This window comes from Alexandromys fortis, unplaced genomic scaffold (assembly GCF_014885135.2).
Source record: "Alexandromys fortis isolate MF-2015 unplaced genomic scaffold, M_Fortis_MF-2015_v1.1 scaffold_80, whole genome shotgun sequence".
In the NCBI taxonomy this organism is placed as follows: domain Eukaryota; kingdom Metazoa; phylum Chordata; class Mammalia; order Rodentia; family Cricetidae; genus Alexandromys; species Alexandromys fortis.
Window position 1 is genome coordinate 3552937 of NW_026068174.1, and position 25958 is coordinate 3578894.

Below are 25958 nucleotides of genomic sequence, written 5' to 3' on the forward strand. Positions count from 1 at the left end.
CAAGGCTGGGCAGGGGACAGATTTGATACTCCACATCAACTGCACTGGACTCCAACTAGAATAAAATAGTGAGAATTTTCGACAAAATATGTAAATACTTAATGAATTAGTAACAACATAAGAAATAGCTGAAAATTAACAGAAAAAGCTTCGGTATAGGCTAAATTAAAATATAAAATAACACACCCAAAGCATTTCTAAATTTGGGGAAAGTACAAAAGTAACTTGTTATGCTTTTTCCTAAAAAATAAATAAATATAAAAAAATCCAAATAGTCTTCTTTTCTGGATTAAGACCACAGCTGCCTCCTGCCTTGCCCTGCCCTGCGTGTATGTGCAGGCTGTCTGCATGTGAGAGTGGATGAATCAGCTGTCCTGGAGCCTGTCCTGGAACTAGCTCTTGTAGACCAGGCTGGCCTTGAACTCAAAGAGATCCACCTGCCTCTGCCTCCCGAGTGCTGGGATTAAAGGTGTGCGCCACCACTGCCTGGTGCTCCATTGCTTTTTGATTTTCTGGCTTGAGATGTGGTTTTCTCACTGAACAAAAGGTTCCCAGCCAGGCAGGTCTCTCCAAAGCTACAGAGAAACCCTGTCTCGGAAAAAAACAAACAAAAACAAAACAACAACAACAATAAAAAGCTTGCCATATTGGCTAGGCTGGGTGGCAAGTTAGCAATCAGTAAATTGTCTGTTCCCACCCCAACCGCAATGCCAGAGGTTACAAGTACATGCAGCCATGTCTGATATTTTTTAATGGGTACTGGTGACTCCAACCCCAGTCCTCATGCTTCACTGAAGAGCACGGATTCTTACCCAATAAGCCAACTCCTCAGCCACAGAAGAACAACTCCATTCAGAAAGGAAAGTAACAACAGTATTGAACACTTCTTCAAGCCCTTTTTCAATGTAGTGTTGAGACGGGGGTCTCACTATGTAGCACTGGCCAGCTTGGAACTCCTTATGTAGACCAGGCTGGCCTCCAATTCCCAGAGATGTACCTGCCTCTGCCTCCAAGTGCTGGGATTAAAGGCAAGCACCATTATGCCTGTCCTAAAACCTTTTTTTTTTCTTTTTTTAAAAGAAGGATTAAGTTTATGAAAAATTACAGGTATAGTTCAATAAAAATCTTTCTTTATATTGTCTCTACAGTGGCTTCTGAATATTTTTCTGCCTCTATAAACTTGTCTCACTATATTAAGTAATCTCACCATGAAGAAAAGCCCCTAAAATGAATTTAAACTGCATTATGTCTTCAAATGGGCATGCTGTCCATTTTCCCTTCCAAAACGATCTAGTATCTTCACTACCCCTGACAGATGCTGACTGCTTAGACACTGCCTACTCTACAATGCACATGGTTTGAGTTGTTGCTGCACCTGTTTGTTTGTTTGACAGACCAATGAGTTTCACAAGACCAGATTCTTTGGTGCTAACTTTTATATTATGGATGATAAAAGTTTAACATCTTAGAGTTCCTATGGGGACAACAAGAAATACTAACTATGGATTATAACATTAGCAGCAACCACAGATAAAACCATCCTGACTGACAGATATGTCTGCAAAATGCAGAGGAGAAACTTGGTAAATTTACAAGTACAATATCTGTCAACTACACTATGTTTTAGGAAGAAGTATTACCTAGTCTTAAAGTAATTAGATAATACTTCCCCTCTAAGGAAATTATATTTGTATTATTATTAATCAAAGAGGGTTCACAAAGGGCTAATTCCCCAATGCTATTGTATTATTATCCCCCAAATATTTTGGGATGTGTTCCTTGAGTATTTCTTCCTAGAGCTCAAGTGTATAAATATATGTAGTTATACATCAGTATGTATGAAGACTTATTATTTTTTTGTTAAATGACTTGGCCAATTATAAAATTATTCAAGGGTTCTAGGAATATATAAATTAAGTAAATTAAACACATTTTCAATTTAGGATATCATCAACTTACAAAGATTTTTACCGAGATGTAAGTCTGTCCCAAGTCCAAGAGTATCTGTTCTATACACACACACACACACACACACACACACACACACACACACACCCTCTCTGAGGCTTTGTTCTATTTTGTAAGTAACTCACTTCTGTCAGTTGTACAACCAACAAAACACTTTCTACTGTTCTAACTCATTCTCTTCATCTGTGAAATGGGTTAGCAAGAATAGTGTTGCTTTTTTTCTCCTGAGAATTAAATGACATAATTCACACAAAGCTTTCAGAGTCTTGATCATTCATGTGTTATTAAATGATGCCATGAATCAACAACAAATTCCTTTAAAGGATACAAAAAAAGTAGACACCTAAAATCATTCATTGTTTATACTTTAGAAATTATGTTTTAAAAAAAATTAAAAGCCCAGTGTGACGGCACCCGCCTTTAATACCAGCACCTGGAAGGTGGAAGCAAGTGGATCCCAGTCAGTCCGAGGCCAGCCTGGTCTATACAGTGAGTTCCAGAACAGACAGGGCTATGTAGAGACCCTGTCTCTAAACAAACAAACAGAACTAGTTAAGGAATGATATCCACAAATAGTAAACCACCAGGTCACATTTTGTTGGCAAAAAAACATTTTTTGTTTGTTTGATTTCCTTTTTAAGTGGAGAAAAAAATATTTACTTGACGTTAGCTAGGCTGTACAGACACCTATTTGGTTAAGAACGACACAGGCCTGGAGTATCATGAAAGCCCCCTAAAAAGGATAAGCAACTGCAAATCTCAGACAACAAAGAGTGAGTGATGTTCAATATGAGCCAACTTGTAAAACAATACTTGGGGGCTAGAGAGAATGATTCAATGGGTAAAGAGGCTTAGTGTACAAGCCTAGAGACCTAAGTTTGATCCCTGGAATCCATGCAAGGGTAGAAGGAGAGAATCAATTTCAAGCAGTTGTCCTGTGACCTCCACATATGTGTTGAGGCACACATGTACACACATGTACACACACAAGCACACATGTACGCATACACCATCTGGAGAGAAGGCCCAAAGGTTAAGAGCACTTGTTGCTCTTTCAGAGGGGCTAGGTTTAGATTCCAGAACCAACATAATGGTTCATAACCATTCATAACTATAGTTCCAGGGGACCTGATACACTCTTCTAAACAATGTGGGCACCAGACACATGTGTGGTACACATACATACCTGTAGGCAAAACAGTCATATTCAAAAATCTAACAAATTCTCTTTAAAATAATAAAGTGGGAAAAAGGGAGAAGATAAAAATCAATATATTTAGATTTTAAAAATCCCGTCATTTGGGATACTGTAGAACAAAAGATAAACAGATAACTAAGAAAATAAGAAACTAAATTCTTAGTCTTAACAGATGAAATAATTGCTTACTGAAAACATACCTTGTCAACATTTTGAGAAACAACTATAACAACAAAATAAATATGGACACAAATGACTTTTTTCACACATTGGTCAAAATAATTAGAAAATTATAGGAACAAACTATAATGACAAAAAAATCACATACACATAGAATTTGGAGGACCAAATAGGTGACTGTAGAAAACAATAACGCGGGGTAATAAGTTCAGGTATACCAATTTATTCATTCACTCAACCTCATTTAGCTGGTATCGTCAACATACCAAAGGCTACATACAAAAAACACATCTTGACTAGTTACCATAAAGTTGCCGTCATTGACAGTATAATTTAAGAATTAAGCATTTTCTGACAAGCACTTCAATGAGAATCTTTTTTAAATAGGACATAAAATACTTGGATCACTTGGAAAAATAAACAGGTATAAAACTTACTTCCAAATCCAGAAGCAATGGTAGACATATCTTTGTACCAATCATAGTAAGACAGAAGGGTAGGAATGTAACAGTTGAAAGGAAGGGCCTGGGGTCTATCTTATAATGGGGCATGTGCTCAAGAGACCTTGGGCTTAAGTCTCAGTACTAGTACATGTGTACACAGGCACATAACTCACCAACAGATGCACACGAAGATAGCCAAAATACAGAAATGATAAAGTACTATTACTGCACAGAGTACATAAGAAGGAATTCCACACATGACAAACCTTTTCTGTACGTGTGTTCTGGCACGTGTGCCCCTAAAATATTTCTAACATTTATTGATTGATTGATTGATTGATTGATTGAGAGAAAGGCAGATAGACAGACAGAGAGACAGAGAATCACAGAGTGTATATGTGTGGAGGTTAAAGGATTACTTTTCGAAGCCAGTTCTCTCCTTTCATCGTGTGGGTTTTGGTTATCAGGACTGGAGTGGGCACCTTTACCCACTGAGCCATCTTGCTGGCCTATGTATTTTAAGATAGGGTCTCACTACGTAGCCCAGGCTGGTCTCAGACTCCCAATCTTCCTGCCTCAGTTTTCTAAGTGCTGGAATTTCAAGCATACACCACCATGACCACCCAACAAAGCCTTTTATTAGTTGTGAAATTTAGAAAATCAGCTCTATGCCTAATGGTAGAGTCATAAAAAGAAAATAAGGCTGGGGCTGGAGAGATGGCTCAGAGGTTAAGAGCATTGCCTGCTCTTCCAAAGGCCCTGAGTTCAATTCCCAGCAACCACATGGTGGCTCACAATCACCTGTAATGAGGTCTGGTGCCCTCTTCTGGCCTGCAGACATACAGACAGAATACTATATATATAATAAATATTTTTTAAAAAATTAAAAAATTATAAAAAAAGAAAATAAGGTGACACGTAGTGCTTAAAATAGTGCCTAGTACACACCATTAATTAAACATTGTTAACTTTGGGATAAAAAAGAATGAGAGCTCAAAAGGATAAGGAAAAATTTAATGAACAGTGCAGGGAAATTGGAAGACACAGACTGGAGAGACGGATCAGTGGTTAAGAGCTCTTGTTGCTCTCACCAACAATCCAAGTTTGATTCCTAGCACCTAAAGGTAGCTCACAACCACCCATAATTGGAGTTATAAGGGATCTGACACCCTCTAAAGACCTCCTTGAGCACCAGACACACATGTAGTACACATACATAAATGCAGGCAAAAAACATTCATAGACATAAAATATAAAAATATAAGAAAATAGGTAGACACTTCACTTTAACATTAAATTCATGTGATACATACCACAAAGTGAACTAAAAAGAAATTGTCAATAAATTTGTCAATATAAACCTGAATCCCTTATTCTAGAACATCAAACCTGATGAAAATATTAAAATAGAATACTATAAAGGAGACTGTGACTATAAAAAAAATTTTCAGTACTGGGTGAAGGACAAAAACAGAATGTTTACAACACAGAAAACAAGACAATAAATATGAGAATATGGCCAGCCATATAACCAAGAAAGACAATAAAAATATGTGCTATCTTATAATTCTTAAAATAACAATTTAAAAAGCTTATGGAATAAAATCAGTACTAGGGAAGACAATACAATAGCCATATCACACAATGGCAAGATTCGTTTAGAGAGTAACTCAACTATGAACCAAAACTCAGCATCCTCATACAGCCTCATGTCAACCAAGTAAACCAACATGTCTCAACATTCACATGCTCTCTTTGGCCAGCAGGCTTTCATGAATGCCATATGCCCTTCTTATTTTGGCAACCCTATTCATTCCTTGTATTTCAGTTTTGTATTTCAGTTTTGATGTTATTTCTTTCAAGTTTCTTTTATTAACTATCTTTATCTCAATTCCTACCTAACAAGAAGAACAGATCAAAGATGTGACCAATGCACTAATGATAGCCTACTTACGACAAGCCAAGTCTACTCTAGAATCTATGGTTCTTCTACTTAGGTCAAAGCAAGGTCCTGATGGAGATAAAAGTTAAGAATGAAGGAAGTCAAGTGTAGTAGAATAAACTTATAGTATCTACTACTTAAAAGGATTATAAGTTCAAAATCAGCCTGGGCAACTAATCAAGACCACTCATCTCAGGGGAGAAATAAAATCAGAATGACGGCTCTGGTTAGGGTACTACTTGCCATGCAAGAAATTAGTTCAAGGCACTGTAGAGTTACATGTGAACCAATTCTAGATAGGTGCTAATTATTATTAATTCTGAAAATTCCTGAACATTTTAGTAGAATGACTTGCTCAAATGAAGTCAGCCAGGGAGTGAAACCTACTGTCACCTCAGTGTAGTAATGTGTTAATTTGTTTCACACACTGAAAACTGTAGAGCAAAGTGAGGTCTTTAAGAAACTCAACTTTTAAGAAAAGCCATTTTGGTTCAACTGTCTTTCATTCATTAAAATGTGTTACAGAAGAACTAGGTGGGAAATACTAGATTTTAAAAAATGCCGATTTTCTTCATCAGAATCCCTGGCTTGAGATTCTGAATTTGTTGAGGCTACTCACAAAGCACAGAAATCAACATGCACACATAACAAAAACAGCAAAATTGTTCAGCTGTGCATTGTAGTTTAATGAAAGAACAGGAGTAAATTTTGTCATTTAAAGCCTGCTATCCTGTTAACTGATAGTGATCTGTTTAAAGTAGTTTAAAGCATATAAATTCTACAGGGGTGTTTTAAGAACTGGGTTAGGCTCTGGGGAGATGGTTCTTCACTCAGTAAAGTGCTTTCTAAGCAAGCACGAAGACCTGAATTTGGATCCGGGGAAATAAGAAACTAGGTGTGGCAGTATGCTGTACTACCAGCCCTAGGAAGGAGACAGGAGGATCCTGAGGGTTTGTCTGGTCAGTCAGTTCAGCCAAACCAGTAAGCTCCAGGGCCAGAGAAAAAACATGTTTCAAAAACAAGATGGAGAGTAATAAAAAACAACATCCAACATCAATTTTTGGTCAAGGCATGGTTTAAATAAAATGCATTAATCACTTTGGGGAAGATACACAAGCCTTCAGTAAGGCTTTTATATTTTATATGTTTTATATTTATGAATGTTTTGCCTGTATGTATTTTAGTTTACTATGTATGCCCGGTACTCAGTGAGCCAGAAGAAGGCATTAGATTCCTTGGAATGGGAGTTACAGACAATTGAGAGCTGCCGTGTAGGTGCTGAGAACTGAACCTAGATCTTTTGTAAGAGATCAGTGTTGGTAACTGCTGAGCCATCTGCCCAGATCTAAACCTGTGGAAGAAATGTGAGGTCATTAATGAGCTCACAAAGGGAAACGATTGAACCCATAACGGCACATAATCTTCTCTTCACAGTTATACTTCAAATAGCTGATTTGTTGTTTATCTCATAGAAAATATGATTTAATTTAAAACGTGTGTGTGTGTGTGTGTGTACATACAGCTGTAGAGAGGTCAGATAACCTCAGCTGCTGGTCCTGGTTCTACCATGTTTGAGTTAGGGTCTTTCCTGTTGTCTGCTACTGTGCTGCACATGTTAGTCTAACTGGTTTCCCCCTTCCATCTTCCCAGGAGTGCTGGGGAGTAAAGCTGTATGTACGTCACTGCTTTTATGTGGGTTCTGAGGATCTGAACTCAGGCCATCAGGCTAATCACATCAGGAAGTACAATTTTTTTATTCTGCATTATCTTGTTGTCCATAGTCACAGTTCAAACACAATGAACACTGCTATAGCAGGAGTTTGAATGACTACCAAATGCTTGCTCAACAAAAAATAAGCTCAGATTTAATGGCTTTTCATCAAGTAGAGAGAAGGGGAAACACCAAATCATCAGTAAGGAAAAACAAAGAAGCCATATACCACAATAACCACTGGGAAAGCTATCATTTGCCAACCAAAGCCTCTGTGACCACTAACACATCTGAGATATTATGAAGTATAAGAGTGTCTGGCACACGGCCATAGCCATTTACCAGCTCTATTGTGTAGACACCCAATATTCAACTGTATTTCCTCATACCAGTGACAATTAAATGTTTAAAAATAATTTCATCTAACTGTATGGGCTAATGCTTCGTCATGGCATGGTTTTTCTAAAAGATCATATCAAATCCTTTGGCTTGACTTTAAGTTGTACCAGAAAGCTATACGGCATTAAGTATGAATTTACAGACACACTGTAAAACTCAAAGTTTCCTTCAAACAAATTAATTGGAAAATCAAGGAGTCACTTGAAACTAGGAAAAAATATTTTTACATATAAATAATAAAATGACTAGTAATAGATTTTAATTTTAAGTATACCATGGGATATGCCTAAATTTTTGTCTATTTCATCAAAGCAAGCAGTTTTTAAGTTAAAAAATTTTTCTTTTGCTTTTGGAAATAGGGCTTCTCTATGTTTCCCTGGCTGGCCTCAAACTCAAAGAGATCCACCTGATTGCTGGGATTAAAGGAGTATGCCACCACTGCCAGTAAAAGTAGTTGAACAAACATCTGTTTTTAATAGAGCAGCAGCTGGATTATAATCACTAATCACCTTTAAAGAACAAGTCTTAAGTTAGAACATACCAAGGGTTACAGAAAAGATAACCACTTAAGAACTCTCCAGGCTCACTTTAGAACTTCAATCCTACTTTGTTTTCCTCCATTTTTAAAAGATGCAGAATTGCCAGGCAGTGGTAGTATACGCCTTTAATCCCAGCACTTGGGAAGCAGAGGCAGGTGGATCTCTGTGAGTTTAAGACCAGTGTGGTCTATGAGAGCTAGTTCCAGGACAGGCCCCAAAGCTACAGAGAAACCCTGTCTTTTCTTTTCTCTTCTTTCCTTCCTTCCTTCCTTCCTTCCTTCCTTCCTTCCTTCCTTCCTTCCTTCCTTCCTTCCTTCCTTCCTTCCTTCCTTCCTTTCTTTATCATGTATACAATGTTCTGTCTGCATGTATGTCTGCAGGCCAGAAGAGGGCACTAGATCTCATTACAGATGGTTGTTAGCCATCATGTGGTTGCTGAGAATTGAACTCAGGACCTCTGGAAGAACAGCCAGTGCTTTTAACCTCTGAGCCATCTCTCCAGCCCCTGAGAAACCCTGTCTTTAAAAAAAAAAAAAAGATGTGGAGTCTACATAAATTAACCAGGCTGTGCTTGAACTCTTGTTTTCTGTTTCAAACTACTGAGTAGCTGGGATTATAAGTGTGCAACACCACGCCTAGCTAGAACTCCAATTCTAATCATTAATATTAAATTAATTATTCTTTTCTCAAATAAAACCATGTACATCTGCAGTTTAAATGAGCAAGTTTAAATGTTATCAATGAATAATTAATATTATTGTGCATCATTAAAAATTGGTTAGATTAGGCTTGGTGGCAACATCTGTAATCCTAGCACTCAGGAGACAGAGCCAGGATCCTGACTTCAAGATCAGTCTGGGTAATAAAGCAAGTCCCCATATCAAAAACAGTACAATGAACAAACCCGAGGTCTGTTTGTTACACTGTTCCATGAAATTCCATTTACTATGCTAGATTTCTTGTGTATCCACATAAAGATATGCAAAACCTAGGAACATGTACAATTTAGAAACAGAAGGAGGAAGGATTTACCAGAATTTGCCTAGACAAACAGCTAAAAGCAAGCATGTGGTCAGGGTGTGGAGAATCTAGAACTCTCATGCACTATGTAGAAAAGTAAAATGAATAGCATGTGCACTTGGGAAAAGATAGTCAGGTCCTCAGAGGTTAACGATTGATTACCATGTTTCAACAACTCCACCTCTCTCTCCACACAGACACACACACAAACCTGGAAACACAGATCCCACACAAACACATAAAAGTGTCAGCAGTGCTATGCACAATGATCAAGAAGTGGAGAACATTTTATAACTAGATAACAGAAGAATAAACTGTGCTATAGTAATACAATAGAATATTGGTCGGATACAAAACGAAATGAAATTTTCACGATACAACACAAAGAAACCTTGAAAATATGTGTGAAGTAAGCCACAAAGGAACATATTCTGTATGATTAACTTTTAATGAAATATCTATGGTACACAATCCATAGAGACACAAAGCAGATTAGCAGTGGTCAGGTGCTAGGAAGAGGGAGGAAATGGGGGTGCTTATTAATGGCTTTAAGGTTTATTTGGGGGTGATCAAACTCTTTAAAACTGATTAGCAGTGATGAAGGTACACCTCAAAATATGCTAAAATCCATGAAACTGTACTTTAAAAGGGTAAATTTTATAATCAGTGATGCATACATAAAACCTTATTTTGGGAGAGCAATCTTGCTTACAAGACTCAGACTCAGGTTACTGAGATAAACCGAGTGAAAAGCTCAAGTTTGCCCTTATTAAAGGAAGGCATGGTAGTCTGCCAGGGCTGGCAGAGGACAATGGTGAGGTGGTCTGTGGAATTGAGCAAAGATGAGGGACAAGGTATCAAGTATAGAACATTCTTTTATAGACGTTACCACGCACCATGATGACTAACATAACAACCAGCTGGAAAACAGTTTTAGCGATACTTTATTATCACACAGTGGTAATACCAGATGTGTGATTGACATTTTAAGTCTTACGAGCACACTCTGCTGCTTTGCCAGCTCCTAGAGCAGTCTTCCTCAACCTTCCTATCGTTGTGACCCTTTAATATAGTTCTTCATGTTGTGGTGACCCCAACCATAAAACTACTTCATTGCTACGCCATAACTATAAGCTTGTTATTGCTATGAATCATAAGTATCTGACAGGCAGCTCTATCAGATATGTGACCCCAAGGTGGAGAACTGATGCTCTAGAGGCTTCCTGACAACTGGCCTGATAATCCCTTCCTCCCATGTGTATCCAAGATCACACATACATACTAAGAGCCAGACCTCAAGAGCCTAAGGCCAGCACACAGCCTCTTACCAAAGAAGCTTCTGACATCCTGCTTTAGCTAAGAAATCTTAGAATAAGGTGAGCATACATCTGTGGAAGGATGTGTATGAGATACTAAGGAACAAAGGCTTACAATTAGACATGCTTTAAGTGTGGCAATACATGTTAGATGGTATAAAAATAGGTATATAATGGTTCAACATTTAAAAAAAAATTTTTTTTGAAGACCGTTATCACAATCCTGGGTGGCCTGGAACTATACTATGCAGCCGAGGCACAGAAATATATCTCTGCCCCTAGAGTGCTGATATTAAAGGTGTGTGCTACTATTCCAAGCCTTGTTACTTTTTGCTTTCTTGTTTTTCATGTACAATACACATTTTCTTCTTTAAAAAACAGTCAATAAGGGCTGGAGAGATGGCTCAGTGGTTAAGAGCACTGGCTACTCTTCCAGAGGACCTGAGTTCAATTCCCAGCAACCACATGGTGGCTCACAGCCATCTGTAATGAGGTCTGGTGCCCTCTTCTGGCCTACAGGCAGGATACTGTATAAATAAATAAACCTTAAAAAAAAAAAAAAACCTGAGAAAATAATAGCTATGAAGATGTGGCAAAAATCTCAGAAATGAGAAATGAATTCCTTACATATGAAATCTTAGTTAACAGGAGCACATAAAATAAAATGTTCTACCTAAAGAAAGAGATACTATGGAAGAAATGTGAAAGGATGCAGAGGCTAAAGCAACAGCCTAGATTAGAGGTCAGCACAACACAGCAAGCAATACCTGGAACCGGCAGCTGTCTGTCTGGGACTGGCAGCTGCTCCCAGAGCCTGCTGCCTGCTGGTCTTTGCCTTGGGACTGGCTGCCTATTGCCTCTGGGGACCGCCAGTATTTCCTGCCACTAGCTGCTCTAGGAACCACCCAGGGATCTTGGGCGGCCGCTCGGGAACAGCCGGGGGACTTTGCAGCATTTTTTAAAACTCAGTCATACGCGGTTTTTAAACATAAAGCAAAGAAAACCAGCCTACAAATGACAATCCCAGAGAACGTACACAACAATGAGGACACTAAAAGAGACTTACATAGATCTAATCTACATGGGAAGTAAAAAAAAGACAAGATCTCCTGAGTGAATTGGGAGCATGGGGACGTTGGGGGAGGGTTGAAGGGGGGGAGGGAAGAGGCAGAGAGGGGAGCAGAGAAAAATGTAGAGCTCAATAAAAAAAAAAAAAAAAAAAAAAAAAAAGGAGAGATGGCTCAGAGGTTAAGAGCACTGCCCTGCTCTTCCAAAGGTCCAGAGTTCAATTCCCAACAACCACATGGTGGCTCACAACCACCTATAATGAGGTCTTGTGCCCTCTTCTGGCCTGCAGGATTATATGCAGACAGAATATTGTATACACAATAAATTTAAAAAAATTTTTTAAAAATCGTGTTTCAAAAAAACCCAACAAACTAATAGTAAAACCAAAACCAAACCAAAAACACTTGAGGCATGATATAATCCTGGCAGCTGGAGAGATGGTTCAACGGTTAAGAGCACTAGCTACCTTTCCAGAGTACACAAATTTGATTCTCAGCACCCAAATCAGGAGGTTCACATTATGCACAATTCCAACGGATCTGATGCTTCTGACCTCTGAGGGCTCCTGCACTCATGTATGACAGTTCACATGCACATACATACACATCTATACAAAACTTAAAAAAATAAGAAGAATAAAATTTATGAGTTGATTTTCTTTTTTTGTTTCTCAAGACAGGGTTTCACTGTAGTTTTCAAGAATAAAATTTAAAAACCAGGTATATGTAAATTAGCTTCTAAACATTAAAAATTCTATTTAAAAGGAACATGAAGCCTTGGTATAGTGATCATATACATGGCATAAGAGTTACTAACATTTTTAAAAAGAAAGGTTGATTTCATTTCAAAAAGTTGCAAACAAATACCACTTGAAGTAAGAGCCAAGTATTTTTTTTTCCTGAGATAAAACCCCCAAACACCAAAAAGAAAAGTTACAAGAGAGAAACCTGGCTCTGGTTTCTAGAGCACTGTAACTATAATTTGGAATTCTCAAAAAGCTGATATGTAAAATTTGTGATTAGTCAGATGATTTTATTCATTGCATTCCTCCATTTTCTTAGGGGTTATAGAATAATCAATATTAAAGACATATATAAAGCTCTGGAAATACTTCCAAAATGAGCCAATTAAATGTAATTCAAGTATGGAAACTAATTGCTTACTAATCCCCAGACCCCAGCTCTAAATACAAAAAATTTTAAAATTACAAGATTGCTTTGTCAAATTGTTTAATATGTGCTTATTATTTGTTATGTGTGTTTGCTTGCCAGAGTACGTACGTACGTACGTACGTACACACACACACACACACACACACACACACACACACACACACACACACACACATATATGTCATGTGCATGCAGGAGTCTGCAGAGGCCAGATTCCCTAGAACTGAAGTTGCAGGTAGTTGTAAGCCACCATGTGGGTATTGGTAACCAAAGTAGATGCTTTGCCAGAGAAGCAAGTGTGAACTGCTGAGTTACATTTCTTGACTGTTTGGTTTCTGAGATAGAATCTCACTATGTTGGCCTGGTTAGCCTTGTACTTACTATGTAGACAAGTCTGGCCTCAAACTCATGAATGTCCACCTCCCAGTGCCTCTTGAATGCTGGGGGTTAAAGGCAGGCATCACAATGCCCAAGGATATACAAGATTCTTAAACTAATGGTGGCTCGACCTACTTGCCATACCTTGGGCATTCTAATAAGGTCTATAGAAATCTTGTTATTAATACAATAAACCTGAAAATTTAGTATAGATCTATAATCCTGATTGATGTGATCCACAAGACTATACAGTAAAAGTACAGCTGACAGACCACAACAGACCTACAGTAGTATGATCTGGTGGAGAACCTGATTTGCAGAGCTTTGGGAACACTTGCCTTTTGGATAGTCACTGTCAATTCTGTAGAAATCTATGAAATCATCACATTTCTTCCCAAATGGGATTCATCCCAAAATATCATAGCAGTATATAAATCATTCTTTAAATCTGACTTTTCCTGTATTCGCCACTGGATGACTTTCTCCACATTATGGGGCCTTGGTTTGAAAGTAGTCACTCAGCCAAACCTTTGCTCACAGTCAAATCTACATAAACCCAATCCCCTACAATTAATTACCCTTATTGACAGGAATCTGACAAGAAAGGAACCCTAAGGAATAGGCAGTGAGCAGAGAGACAGTATGTCTGCTCTTACTGATAAACAGGTCTGGGTGGCCCTGAATTCTCTAGCAGCAGACTCAGGAAGGTGTAATCTACTAACCCTTTCACTATGTTTTCAGTTAACATAAAATCATAGCCCATGAGATTAACTGTTTGTGCCTTTACCCTAGAGGCACAGGAAAAAGGCTTCTTTTGAGTTGCTAAACCAGCCCCAGAGGGGGGAAAAATTATTACTTCTTCTGAGTGCTGGCAGGCACCCTGCTGGAGCTGGAAGCAAAGCCTCCAAAGAAATTTCCTTTAATTCAGCTAGCAAGAGGCTGATGCAAATCAAGCACTTTCGCCTTCCTCCCTTGGCACGCAGGTTTCTATGGTTACCACAAGGCTGTGTTCCCAGCCACTGGGGAAGGAAGCGGAAGTGCTCAAAAAGTGCAACATCACTGCTGCGTTATCTACAATTATTAAAACAAACTTCTAGCTTTAATTAGTTACACTTAAGAAATGTAGTTAGTACACAAAAACAACTTCTTAGAATTTTGTATTGATTCTTAATTAATCCTCCTGGTATCTGCCTGGGAGCTTCCCAGCCATCCCTCCCCCTCTAAGACTTAATGCACCTCCTTGTCAGACTTACCTATTTTTGTGATTCTGTAAAACACAAGCTTGATACTATTGTTATCACCTATAGAATTGCTAACTTTCTCTGTTTGTGTATATAAACAGGCAACCTTGTGGGATGGGTAGAACAGCAAGGAGCAGCAAAGAACAGCAGAAAGAACAGCAAGGAATATTGAGGAGGAAACATCAAAAAAGCATTAGAGAAAGCATAGAAAGAATAAATGGGACATGATAAAAGGATTTACGTGAGCTAATTTGTTTTGTTTACCCTCAGATATCTTGGCCAGTTTTCTCTTTCTTTCTCTTTTTTTTTTTTTTTGTTTTTGTTTTCCGAGACAGGGTTTCTCTGTGGTTTTGGAGCCTGTCCTGGAACTAGCTCTTGTAGACCAGGCTGGTCTCGAACTCACAGAGATCCGCCTGCCTCTGCCTCCCGAGTGCTGGGATTAAAGGCATGNTCTCTGCATAGCCCCAGCTGTCCTGGAACTCACTCTGTAGATCAGACTAGCCTCAAACTCAGAGATCTCCCTGCTTTTGCCTCCCAAAGTGCTGGGATTAAAGGCATGCACCACAACCGCCCGGCTTTCTTGGCCAGTTTTCATCTGCTATAGTTATTCTTCTGAATCCTGAGAGGTTTAGTGGGGCTTAACCCCAATATAAACCTCAATACCTGATTTGAAATCCTTGGAGCAAGATGCATTTATGAATTCAGAACAGTTCAGACTTTATAGAGTACATAAGCTGTAGAGAAGTAATAATTCTAGTAGGTAGAACACTCAAACTAGGATTCATGAGACTCCATAAAAAGGATAAGAGAGGTCCTAAGATAATACAAAAGGTTCATAAACAACAGTTGAAATAGAGCAGTTACCAGAAAGCAGATATAATAGAGAAGGTTGCCCAACAAAACCATCATCTCATGGAGGGATGTAACTAGACCCCGGTGACCAAGAGAGCACATTCTCCACCTACCCGAAATTTCTTTCTTCAGTCTCCTTGTATTCTCTATTGGTCAACTGGAATTCAGAGATGAGAAAAGGCCAATAGAGCTCTACACAGATCAGCCTTTCAGGTAGAAAGCAGGATAAAAAGTAGAACAATACAATATCCAGCACATAGATGGGTCTCTATTATAAATAGGCCCCAAATATCACCAGTGATGACAACAAAAGCTTATTTATCATCTCTCTAACACCTTCTAAATCTACTGTCTTCTAGGGTTTTGGAGACGCTCTCCACTGGACCTCAGGAGAGCTAGTGAAAAATCAAAACTAGACCTGAAAGCCATGTACATGTGCAGTTTCCTCTGGGTTGGATGTGATTATTGCCAATTTGAATCAGCACAGTGGTGATCACCCTCGTGAAAATGGACCCATTAACATTCTCATGTGGAGAATGGGAAATCTCAGGAACCCCACTCCCCTACTTCAACAAAATACAAGGAGGAAGTAGTTGCTGGAGCGAGAAGAATCCAGCCTTGCAAGTTTTAGATTCATCACTGATACTACAGTGGGCTTTGTGTGTGTGTGTGTGTGTGTGTGTGTGTGTGTGATGCATAAGACTGGGTCACTAATGTTCCTATAATACTATAAACTCACTAGTTTATCAAACTCACCTTAGACAGAATACCTCCTTTGGTCTGTTATTTCCCTCTTTGTCTAGAGTGAACAGAAACAGGCTCCCCAGAGAATCACACCCCTCATGTCTCCAGAACTCAGCTACATGGTACCACTTAAGTAAAGGCTGCTAGGAATGGTATGACAATATGTTCAAAGGAGGCAAGAAGCACAAATATACTAAGTCCGAGTCTCATACCAACCCATGTAAAGTGTTTCAAATAATTTGGGTGTCAAACTTCTACTGATTCAACTTTAGATTGTCAGAGATAAATATGCATATGATCTATAAAACAGGGACTAGAAAGGAAAAGTGAGATCTTAATTTAGGCATATGACTAATTTATATTCATGATACAGTGGAAAAAAGTCAAATAACCAGATAGTTGCTACTTTAGACATTACTAGTGATATCAGTTGATAGCCTGATGAAATTGATGGGTTTTCAATTAATTCCAGTGCTTATTGGCTCCTATTTATAACTACTTCCTATGCTAGAAGGTAGAGAAAATACAAAGAGTAAGAAGTGTGCCTGATCACAACAAAGCCAAAAGACAGTGGGGAGAAAAAAAATCCAGACTCTGATAATTGCAAAGTTCTAAAATCACTAATTCTTCTCTATAGAATCAGGGAAGGTTCATACATTTAAAAAAGGGTACTGGCAACAGAGGCCTTCACAGAAGGAATTCTGAGCAAGGAAGGAAATAGTTCAGATGGAGTAACAATATGGAGGACTTTAAAGGCTAATGGCAAATAATTTTTGTTTGTTTAGGAGCATTAAGATTAATAAAAAAGAGCAGATAATGAGAAATTCAAGGTTAGTGAACTAGCCATTTGGCTAGATGATAAAATGCAATTAATAAATTTTGAGAAGAGCCAGGGCTATACAGTGAGAACCTAACTCAAAAATACAAAGCAGAGAGAGGGGGGGAGGGAGAGAGAGAGATATTATGAGAAAAACAAGAAGGACAAAATACTGACTTAAGGTAAAGCTGAGTGGTTAGAAGTACAACGATAAGTTGACTAGCCAGGCATGGCTGTTCACACTGTAATCTCAGCACTCTGAAGTTGATGAACTCAAGGCCATCTAAGATACTTAGGGAGATTCTGTCTCAAAGGGGGAAAAAAGGAAAGGGAGGATGTGAGGGAGGGGAAGGGGGGGGGGGAGAGAGAGAGAGAGAGAGAGAGAGAGAGAGAGAGAGAGAGAAGAAGAAGGAGGAGGAGGAGGGAGGGGGAGGGAGACAGGGAGAGGGAGAGGGAGAGGGGAGAGGGAGAGAGGGAGGGGAAGGGAAGAGGAGTGAGGAGAGGGAGAAAGAAAGAATGAAAAAGGATAAATCCATAAGGTCAGGATTAGAAAAACAATTAATTATAGGACCATAGTTAGCTCAGGACAAAACATCACTACAACCATTTCAACTATATTCCCCAGAGTCAATCCTCAGAATGAGCAAGCAAGTAGGTAAGATATGGTAACAAGCATTGTCTTAGTCACCTGATTTATAAAATTTACTCTGGTTGCCAAGAGGCTTCTTTTGTTTATTTCCTTTGTATGACCACAACTACCCTCTGTTAAGGGAAGCATTTGCCTATTCATTCAAAAGCAGAAAAAATATTCACAACAGAGTAAAGTAAGGAACATGCATCGACTTGTTCTTCTGCCACTTATGCAGTGACTTCCTTGTGTGTTAACACCACTGTCCATCCTTGCTGTACTCAGTGCATGCCAGTACAGTGACTCTATTAGCAAACACAGCCCAACTTCCCTGTATACTCATCTAGGAAAAACTGACTAAAACACAAGTTTCCTTTAAAGAATTTTCTTAATCTCATCAGATAGGTGTTTTGATATTCTTTTTTTGTAAAAAAGCAAAATTTTTGTGAACTCAGGATCACACTATCACTTCCATGTGTAATCCTTTTAAAGTTCCACACGAACACGGTTTAACTTCTTACCGAAGAGGCTGCTTTTACCTTTACTTACCAACATTTAACCTCCTAAATGTAAAATTCTTCAATTACTTTTAAATCTTCATCTTTAACATTCTTACTTGATTTAAAATCATGATACTCACAAAGCAAAATTATATACTCATTTAGTTGAGTCAATCCAATGAAGCAATCCATTAGGGTTTAAACAGAAAGAATAACTACCGTGAGGTATTCACAGGATCCTTTAAATACAGAGATTTTACAAATAGTTTATTTGAATTCCTTAATCTGTCAAAGTCAGCCTGTTTACACTAGATGTTTGGAAAACACTCATTTGATTATTTTCAAAGAGGCGGGGCTTTGAGCATGTGACTGAGGTGCTGCTATATTAAACAGCACGCAGTGAATGAGAATTCTATTCCCTTTTCGAATCATTCTCCAGGATACTAAAGAAGGGCTGACTTAAAAAATCTTCAAAAATACTTCACCAAATCAAAAGGTAATAGTAACTTGGAAATGTCTAACTATATATTAGATTGAATTAGAACTTCTTATATATATTCTAAAATTTAAGTTTAAGCATTGAATTTAAAAAATGTAATATTTAATGATGGTAAGCAGGGGCCTGTTGAATTATCAGAGATGTACCAAGCAATTAGATTTGAATGCAGGCTAAAAGAGAGCTGGCCTAACTTTAGAAATAGTGTTAACCCTTTGCTATAGGAATCTGCTCTGTGCTTCCATCTTCATCTGTTACAGAACACTGGATTAGGATTCAAACTTGGGCTCTAGATCTGCTCACTTTAAGACAGGAATCTCTGCCCCTTGTATAGACCCAGTTGTAAAATGACAGATTGATTTTAATCAATTTTACATTTCCTTCTTTTTAAAAAGCTATGAAATATTCTAATACAGCTACTCTTCCCCACCCCTCAGCACTGGGGAATATCATTTGGTTTAGGTTATCCCGCTTCCATTTTTGGTATAAACATTTAAAAGTAGTATTCTAATTTGTGACATAAGATTAAATCTTAAAGTGTTAAACAAGAAGTCACAGAAATGTGAAGAGGAAAGAGTCACTGCTTCACTTCTAGTTCCTTTGGCAACTCTATTCTCCCAACCTTTGTCCTTCCCGGCTTCCCTGCTCTTCACACTGACCCCATTCTATTGTTTCAAATGCCTCATCTAATCTAAAACTCAGAATGCTTTTTCCTGAGTGAGTAACCTAGACAGAAAACAGGTCTTTCTTCTATCAGGAGATGTATAGGAAAGCAGTTTACTATTTGTTTATAAATAATAAAAAAGCTTATTCATATTATATGAATATACTAAATAAACACAATTAAGGATATATGACTGTCCATGTGTTTATGAACTGAATATTAAATTTTATAATCATTTTAAAGCCAAGGAAAATGATGACCAAGCATTCATTCACCATCAGCCTGCTCCTCATATGTGTGGGAACAATTTCAATGTCAACAGCCCCAAATTCTAGAAAAGACTCAAATCTTGGACCTCAAGTTTCCACTATGAGCCCAGAGAACACAACAAGCCTAAGTTCTGCAACTACAACTCACCTTGGAAGCAGCCTCAACCATGGGACAACGCCTTCAGAGCTGATCTCCATGACCACTTGGCAAGGAAACACATCTTCAAGCCCCTACATAAGTATGACTGAAAAAGACTGCGGCACGGCACTCAAACCAGTGTTCAGCACTCACTCACTCTGTTTGTATAGTGCTCTTACTCTTTTGTGCATACTCAGGCAGAAATGATCTAGAACACCTGCTCATTTCAATCCTCACATTATTTGCAAAATTATAAGCACACTAAGAAAATAAAATTTATTTTAATTTACTGCTTAAGAAATTATCATTATTCTAGTATAATTTGGGTTTCGGTCAAGTTTTGATTGTATAAATTTAAACCTTACATTAATATTATAGTTTCTTTCCTATAAATGTAGCACCCCATTAAATGCCAAAATAAGCAAAATATCACATTTATGTTTTAAATGTAGGCAAAACCGAATCAGAACTCCAATTTTATTTTAAAGGTATGAGAAGAAATTACATAGGAGACATTTAACCAAAGGGAAAGAAGATAGGAAATAAAGAGTGGTATGGGGAAGATGTTTTGTATTTTACTATTTTTTAAAATATTTATTTATTATGTATATAGTGTTCTGACTGCATGTATACCTGCAGGCCAGAAGTGGGCACCAGATCTCATTACAGGTGGTGGTGAGTAACCATGTGGTTGCTGGGAATTGAACTCGGGACCTCTGGAAGAGCAGTCAGTGCTCTTAACTGCTGAGCCACCTCTCCAGCCCATTGTATTTTACTATTTTTAATTAAATGGACTGAAAGCACTGATAAGGTATAAAGAATAATCTTTTACAAAACATACTCATCAGTGGAATGCTGTTTTCATGAGAGTATGATAGCAGAATACTACTGATTCAGTGATAACAGTGCATTCTGAGTAAATCTTGACTTCTATTTTAGAACTAAGAACTCATTTTATCTAGAGAAATGTCTCATAACTGTTTATTGGATTTTTTCCCTTTTTTTCCTCTCTTCCTTTTCCTCCTCCTCCCTCTTTCTTCTTCCACCATTTTCCTTCGGTCTCTCTTTTCTTGTCTCCTTTTCTTCTCCTAGACAGGGTCTCTCTGCATAGCCCCAGCTGTACTGGAACTCACTATGTAAACCAAGTTGGACTCAAACTCACAGAGATCTTCCTGCCTCTGCCTTTTAACTAAGTGCTGAGATTAAAGAAATGTTGGCTGGATGTTTATGTTCATAGACATGGAAGGGTTTATTTACCTCAACAAACCTAGTATGCTAACAGCAACAATTCCTGTGGTTAATTATCAGTGAGTTAGGTTAATTATCAGATAGCTAGGTTTGAGTTTCCGTTGATAGTTAAGTATTGTTAATACTACCTCAGAAGATTATTGTGAGGTTTAAACAAAAATTGTGTAATATGCAGTTTGTCTGATGTAAAGAAAGCATTAAATAAATGCAAGCTATAATCCGTATTAAGGAGACAAAAAAAGTTGTGAAGACCTAGAGTATCTCACAGAGGAAACTCTCCACTGAAATACTTAGATTTTACATTTTCAATTACTTACAAAACTTTTAAAAAAAAGAGGTTAATGACAGAAATATAATGTTGGTCCCTACACTCTCCAAGCACATTCACTCTCCTAAGAGAAGTAGTATCAGCAGTGTGAATGTCCCAGTGTTTTGCTTGGCAGTGTTATGTCTGGGTGCTGAACCCTGGACCTCACGCAAAGTGAACAGATGCTCTACTGTTGAACTACACTCATGGCTCAAATGTAAACAATTTAATGTGTATAGCTACATATATTTCTCTGTACACACACACACTACTTTGCACCTTGCAAGGAAGTGTCAGAATCAAATATAAACAATTTAATGTGTACAGTTGTTATATACATTTCTATAAACATACACATACAAACACTATTTTGCACCTTGCAAGGAAGTATCAGATTCATCTTTTTGGGGTTTATTTATTTATTTGTAAGAAAAGTTCTGATGATAGCCATGACTGGCCTCAAACTACCTATGTGTCCCATATAGGTCTTGAACTTGAAATTCCTGTTTTGGCCTTCCCAGTGTTGGAACTGCAGGCTACACCACCACAGTCAGCCTTTTCTGGGTCTTTTAAAGGTGCACGTAAAGAATTTCTGTTACTTCTGCCTGCTTACTTGTCCATTTTTCTTCATTTGAGTACCGGAAGCTCAATTTTCTTCTGGGAAATAAACCCTGCTTTCAGCCTTGCCTTTCAGTTCATACCATGCATGTGTGCTCCAGGCATAAGCTCATGACAAGACCAAAGAGCCAAAGAGTCCATCTTCCTTGCTAAAGTGATGGACCTGGAAACTGATATGTGACTCAACACAAACCACCAAGGCTTAAGCACTTTTGCTGAAGCTACTAAGCGAGGCATTTCCTACTGGGATTGTTAGACTGAGAGAGCAAAAACCACTACTACTTGCAACCTGTTCCTGGTCTTCACGGTCACCAGCCACTCACAGGTATACAGACATGCACACAACAATACATATACATATATGCACTCACACACCTACATAAAATAAAAATGAATGCATTTTTAAAAAGACATTTCCAAAATACTAGATGGTAACACTAAATCATGGTGATCCAATTTAAATTAATTAAAACCTGTATTTAAGGACAGTCACTGACAAACACTGAATAGCTACATTTTGAATTATATGACATGCACTACTTGGCTTGGAGCAGCCACATCTCTATTGGCTGGTCAGCATCTAGCACAGAAAGTCTTCCTAACAATGATTCTTTTCAGTCGACCAACGTATTTCCTCTCAAGAACGTCAAGTATGCAATACTGAAGTAATAAAGTGGTCACTGGGTGAGTTAAAGTTGAAATAATACAGAAATCAGAAAAACATGCAATGGAGGTAAACACAAAGCCAAGAAACGGAGTGTATATACAGTGTTTGCAGCAGCAGTGGCTTAGTTCTGTTTATATCTAGGATGGCTCCAATGATTCATGCTTTTCTTTGGGCCCATCTTTTTTGGAAAATAAGAGAGACTTGGTAGTAACCAAAGCCTAAACTAAAATACCTTACTTGTTGTATCAGATCTCACCAGTAAAAATTAAGACTTGGTGACTAACAAAGAAGATAGCAAGAAAGAAAGGGAAATATTTAAAATGACAGAAAATGGAAGGGACACTGAAAGAAAACACTGTGTGAACATGAGGCCAATTTGACATTTAAACCTGAAATGTCTGTAGAGATTGGAATCCACAATTCAAAAATATTTCCTAATGCATCGTTGTCTAGGCCACTGAAATACAGGAATGCCCAGAAAGGAGTCAGACTCCAGAGCTCCTTGACTAAATGACTGTACAGGTAAGGCTTACTACCAGAACGTGAGAAACAGGACCTCTCTCTGCTCTTTCTACTGTGCCCATTTATCCTGGAGTTAAGCATCACATCCAGGAAAACTACAAAGGCCAGGAGGAGCTCTACTAAAGAAAAGGCACTAGGCATGGAGACACAGGGCTGTAAGGCCGGCACTCAGGAGCTGAAGAGATGGCTCAGCAGTTACAAGCACTAGCTGTTTATCTAAGGATCTAGATTTGATTCCAAGATCCCACATGGAAGCTCACAGCTGTCTCTGATTTCAGCTCCAGGGGATCGGATGCTCTCTCTGGCCTCTGAAGGCACCACACAGGCCTGTGACAGACAGATGACCATGTGACCATACACATTTTTAAAAAAAAAAGAAAAGAGACCAGCACCCAGGAAGCTGAGGCAGGATGATCATGAGTTATAGGTCAGTCAGGCTATTTATTGACGTCCCATTTCAAAGTATAAAGCAAAAAACAAACAAACAAAAAAACTAAAAGTTGAAGATTTGATTTGTCAAGGTAGTATCAAAAAAGAAAACCTCCAACTTCAACATAACTTAGTTTGTTACAAAATCATACAAGAAACACGGCAGTTTAACAAGTGCACTTCCTCCTCAAAGATGAAGGGTCAGAACAGCTAATAAGAAACAGAATGGGGACCTTTCAGGCTATATAGACATAATATACAGCTGGGGACACCCCAATGACCAATCCCACTGAAAGCCAGGTGCATCTGCTTTTTCTTAGCCTTTGCGAGACCACAGAGAAGGAACACAAACTCAGTTTCCATCCTGAAGGAGGAAAAATTATCCAGCCTTCACACCTTTAACTTTTGCTACTGTGAACCACTAAGAATTCAAAGGGGCTGGGAACTGAGGCACACATCTACCTCCCTCTTCACCAGTCCTTGCTACTTAGCTATGACAGTGAAAAGTCGGGATACCACGGGTAGTACTAAAGCGTAAAGTTGAAATACAAAAACGCTCATCTTAAGTGAAAAAGAAAATTTGAGAAAGAGCAACTGAGACAAAAATAGAGTTTCATGGAACGATAAGATTTTTTTTCCCCTCCCAATTTTTTGGGGGAAGGGGGAAGGGAGGTGTCTCTTTTTGAGAAAGGGTCTCACCCTTTAGCCCAGGTGGCTTTCTAACTCAACACAATGCTCCTGCCTCAGACTTCTGAGTGCTGTAATTAGAAATGTACCAGTACAGTTGGCTAGAATAATGTTCCTTAAAAAGGACAGCAAAGATAAATTCGATTTTCTGTAACTTTCTGTTCCTTAGTTCCCCAGTGCTCTGAACAGCTGAGTAATTAAACAAGTTCTATATCTTCCATCCTCCGTTTTTCTCCTACTTTGTAGGATTTCTCAACTACTGCCAGGTTTTTGCTATCATAACCATTAAGCAAATTAACACAATTACTCAATTTCTGTTAAGCTTGGGAAACTCAGGTAGACTACGTCTCATAGCTGCTGGGCTGTCCTTGGCATTCCCACATTTCCAGCTGCTGAGTAGCATCACTCCATCAAACTGCAGCCTCCTGAGTTATGCCTCAAATGGGAAGAAGAGACCAACCAAGTACCACCACACAAGTTTTCACATGGCAGGAGATGCAAGTCCATTGCCATGGAGAAGGAGAAGCTCACAGCATGGCTAAGGACATCATAGCCTATTTTCTAAGCCACTCCAGTCCATCTTTACATCCATTTCCAACAGTTCTTGGAGTTATTTTTGCAATCATCCTAATGCAGTCTCACACAATATATTGCTAAGAATTCCCAGAAACAGGCTCAAGTTTTTCTTCTTAAAAGAGGGAAGTTCCAATTGTTGTGTTACAAATATTATGAAATCAGAATATACCTGAAAACAAAGTAAGGTTCTTTCTGCTGTGTTAACTCCAGTGGTGGCATTTCACTCTGAGGCACAAGAGAGACAGCAGTGTGAACTGAATAGTCTGAAACCTAACAGTGAGCAGCGTTATAGAACAAGATGGCTGACTATCCAAGGAAGTAGATCTTTAAAGGATATTAATTCAAATAGGAAAAAACATAAATCCAACCACTTCTATTCATTTGAAAAACCCTATTAAAAGAGACTACAACATATCTCTTACCTCCGTGCAACATAATAAAAAATAGGATTCCCAGCTTTGGAAGTACCAGCTTGGTAGAAAATGCTTAGTGTTTTCAAAGCCTTGAATTCTTCTTTCTCATGTACCTGATGCCTAAAGAAAGATCAGAGTGAAATAGAGGCTTTACTGAGCTTTTTTGCTGAGCAGCTAAAAAACAAAGGATTAATCAACAGTAACAATAAAGGATAATAAAATACTGGCAAGGCAACAGGTTTTCTGAAGGGTAAAATGTCAAGGTATTGTCCTGAGTCATGAGAGCTTTCATGGGGTTACCTAACAATACTGCTGGGTAAGGAGAGAGCCCAGGATTACCTTTTACTCGTGGGTATATTTTTTCCCAGATAAAAGGTTTTGGGGGTCTTTACCCACGCCCCTGCAAGTTCTCCTGTCCCCTGTGTTTTCTTCTTTGATTTGTATTAAATGTATCTTCACAAACAGCATGGACATCCTTTTCCTGATTACTCAGCTTTTATTTTAGTCCATCTTAGTTTCCCTGGTTAGAAATACTTTTTTCACATTAAATTCCTCTAAGTACTGAAATAAAGTTCTGAAAGAGCATGGCTTAATTTTGATATATTCTGCTGAAACTCTGTGTGATTCTTTTGTAAGTTTTAAATAATTTATAAACCCTAGGATATGAATGAAAAATTCATACCCATTATTCTCTACTGATATACTATCTCTGCCTAGTCTCACTATATGTGGCTTCTGTAATACTTACTAGATATACATTGGATTGGATCCTCTAAGTCTATCTTCCCTTTCCCTTACCTCCTCTCT

General features: G+C 38.3%; 1 protein-coding gene across 6 annotated transcripts in view; it reads right to left on the reverse strand.

Moving 5' to 3' along the window:
* The window catches only part of Nf1 (neurofibromin 1), a 263626-nt gene that overhangs the window by 104942 nt on the left and 132726 nt on the right, over positions 1 to 25958 (reverse strand). For 5 of the 6 annotated variants that reach the window (XM_050128878.1, XM_050128876.1, XM_050128877.1 and 2 more), the window contains one exon: positions 25161 to 25271. In XM_050128878.1, the coding sequence (XP_049984835.1) occupies positions 25161 to 25271 (111 nt within the window). Of the gene's footprint in view, positions 1 to 24907; positions 24964 to 25160; positions 25272 to 25958 lie in introns of all 6 variants that reach the window. The other variant, XM_050128880.1, reaches the window with a different exon arrangement.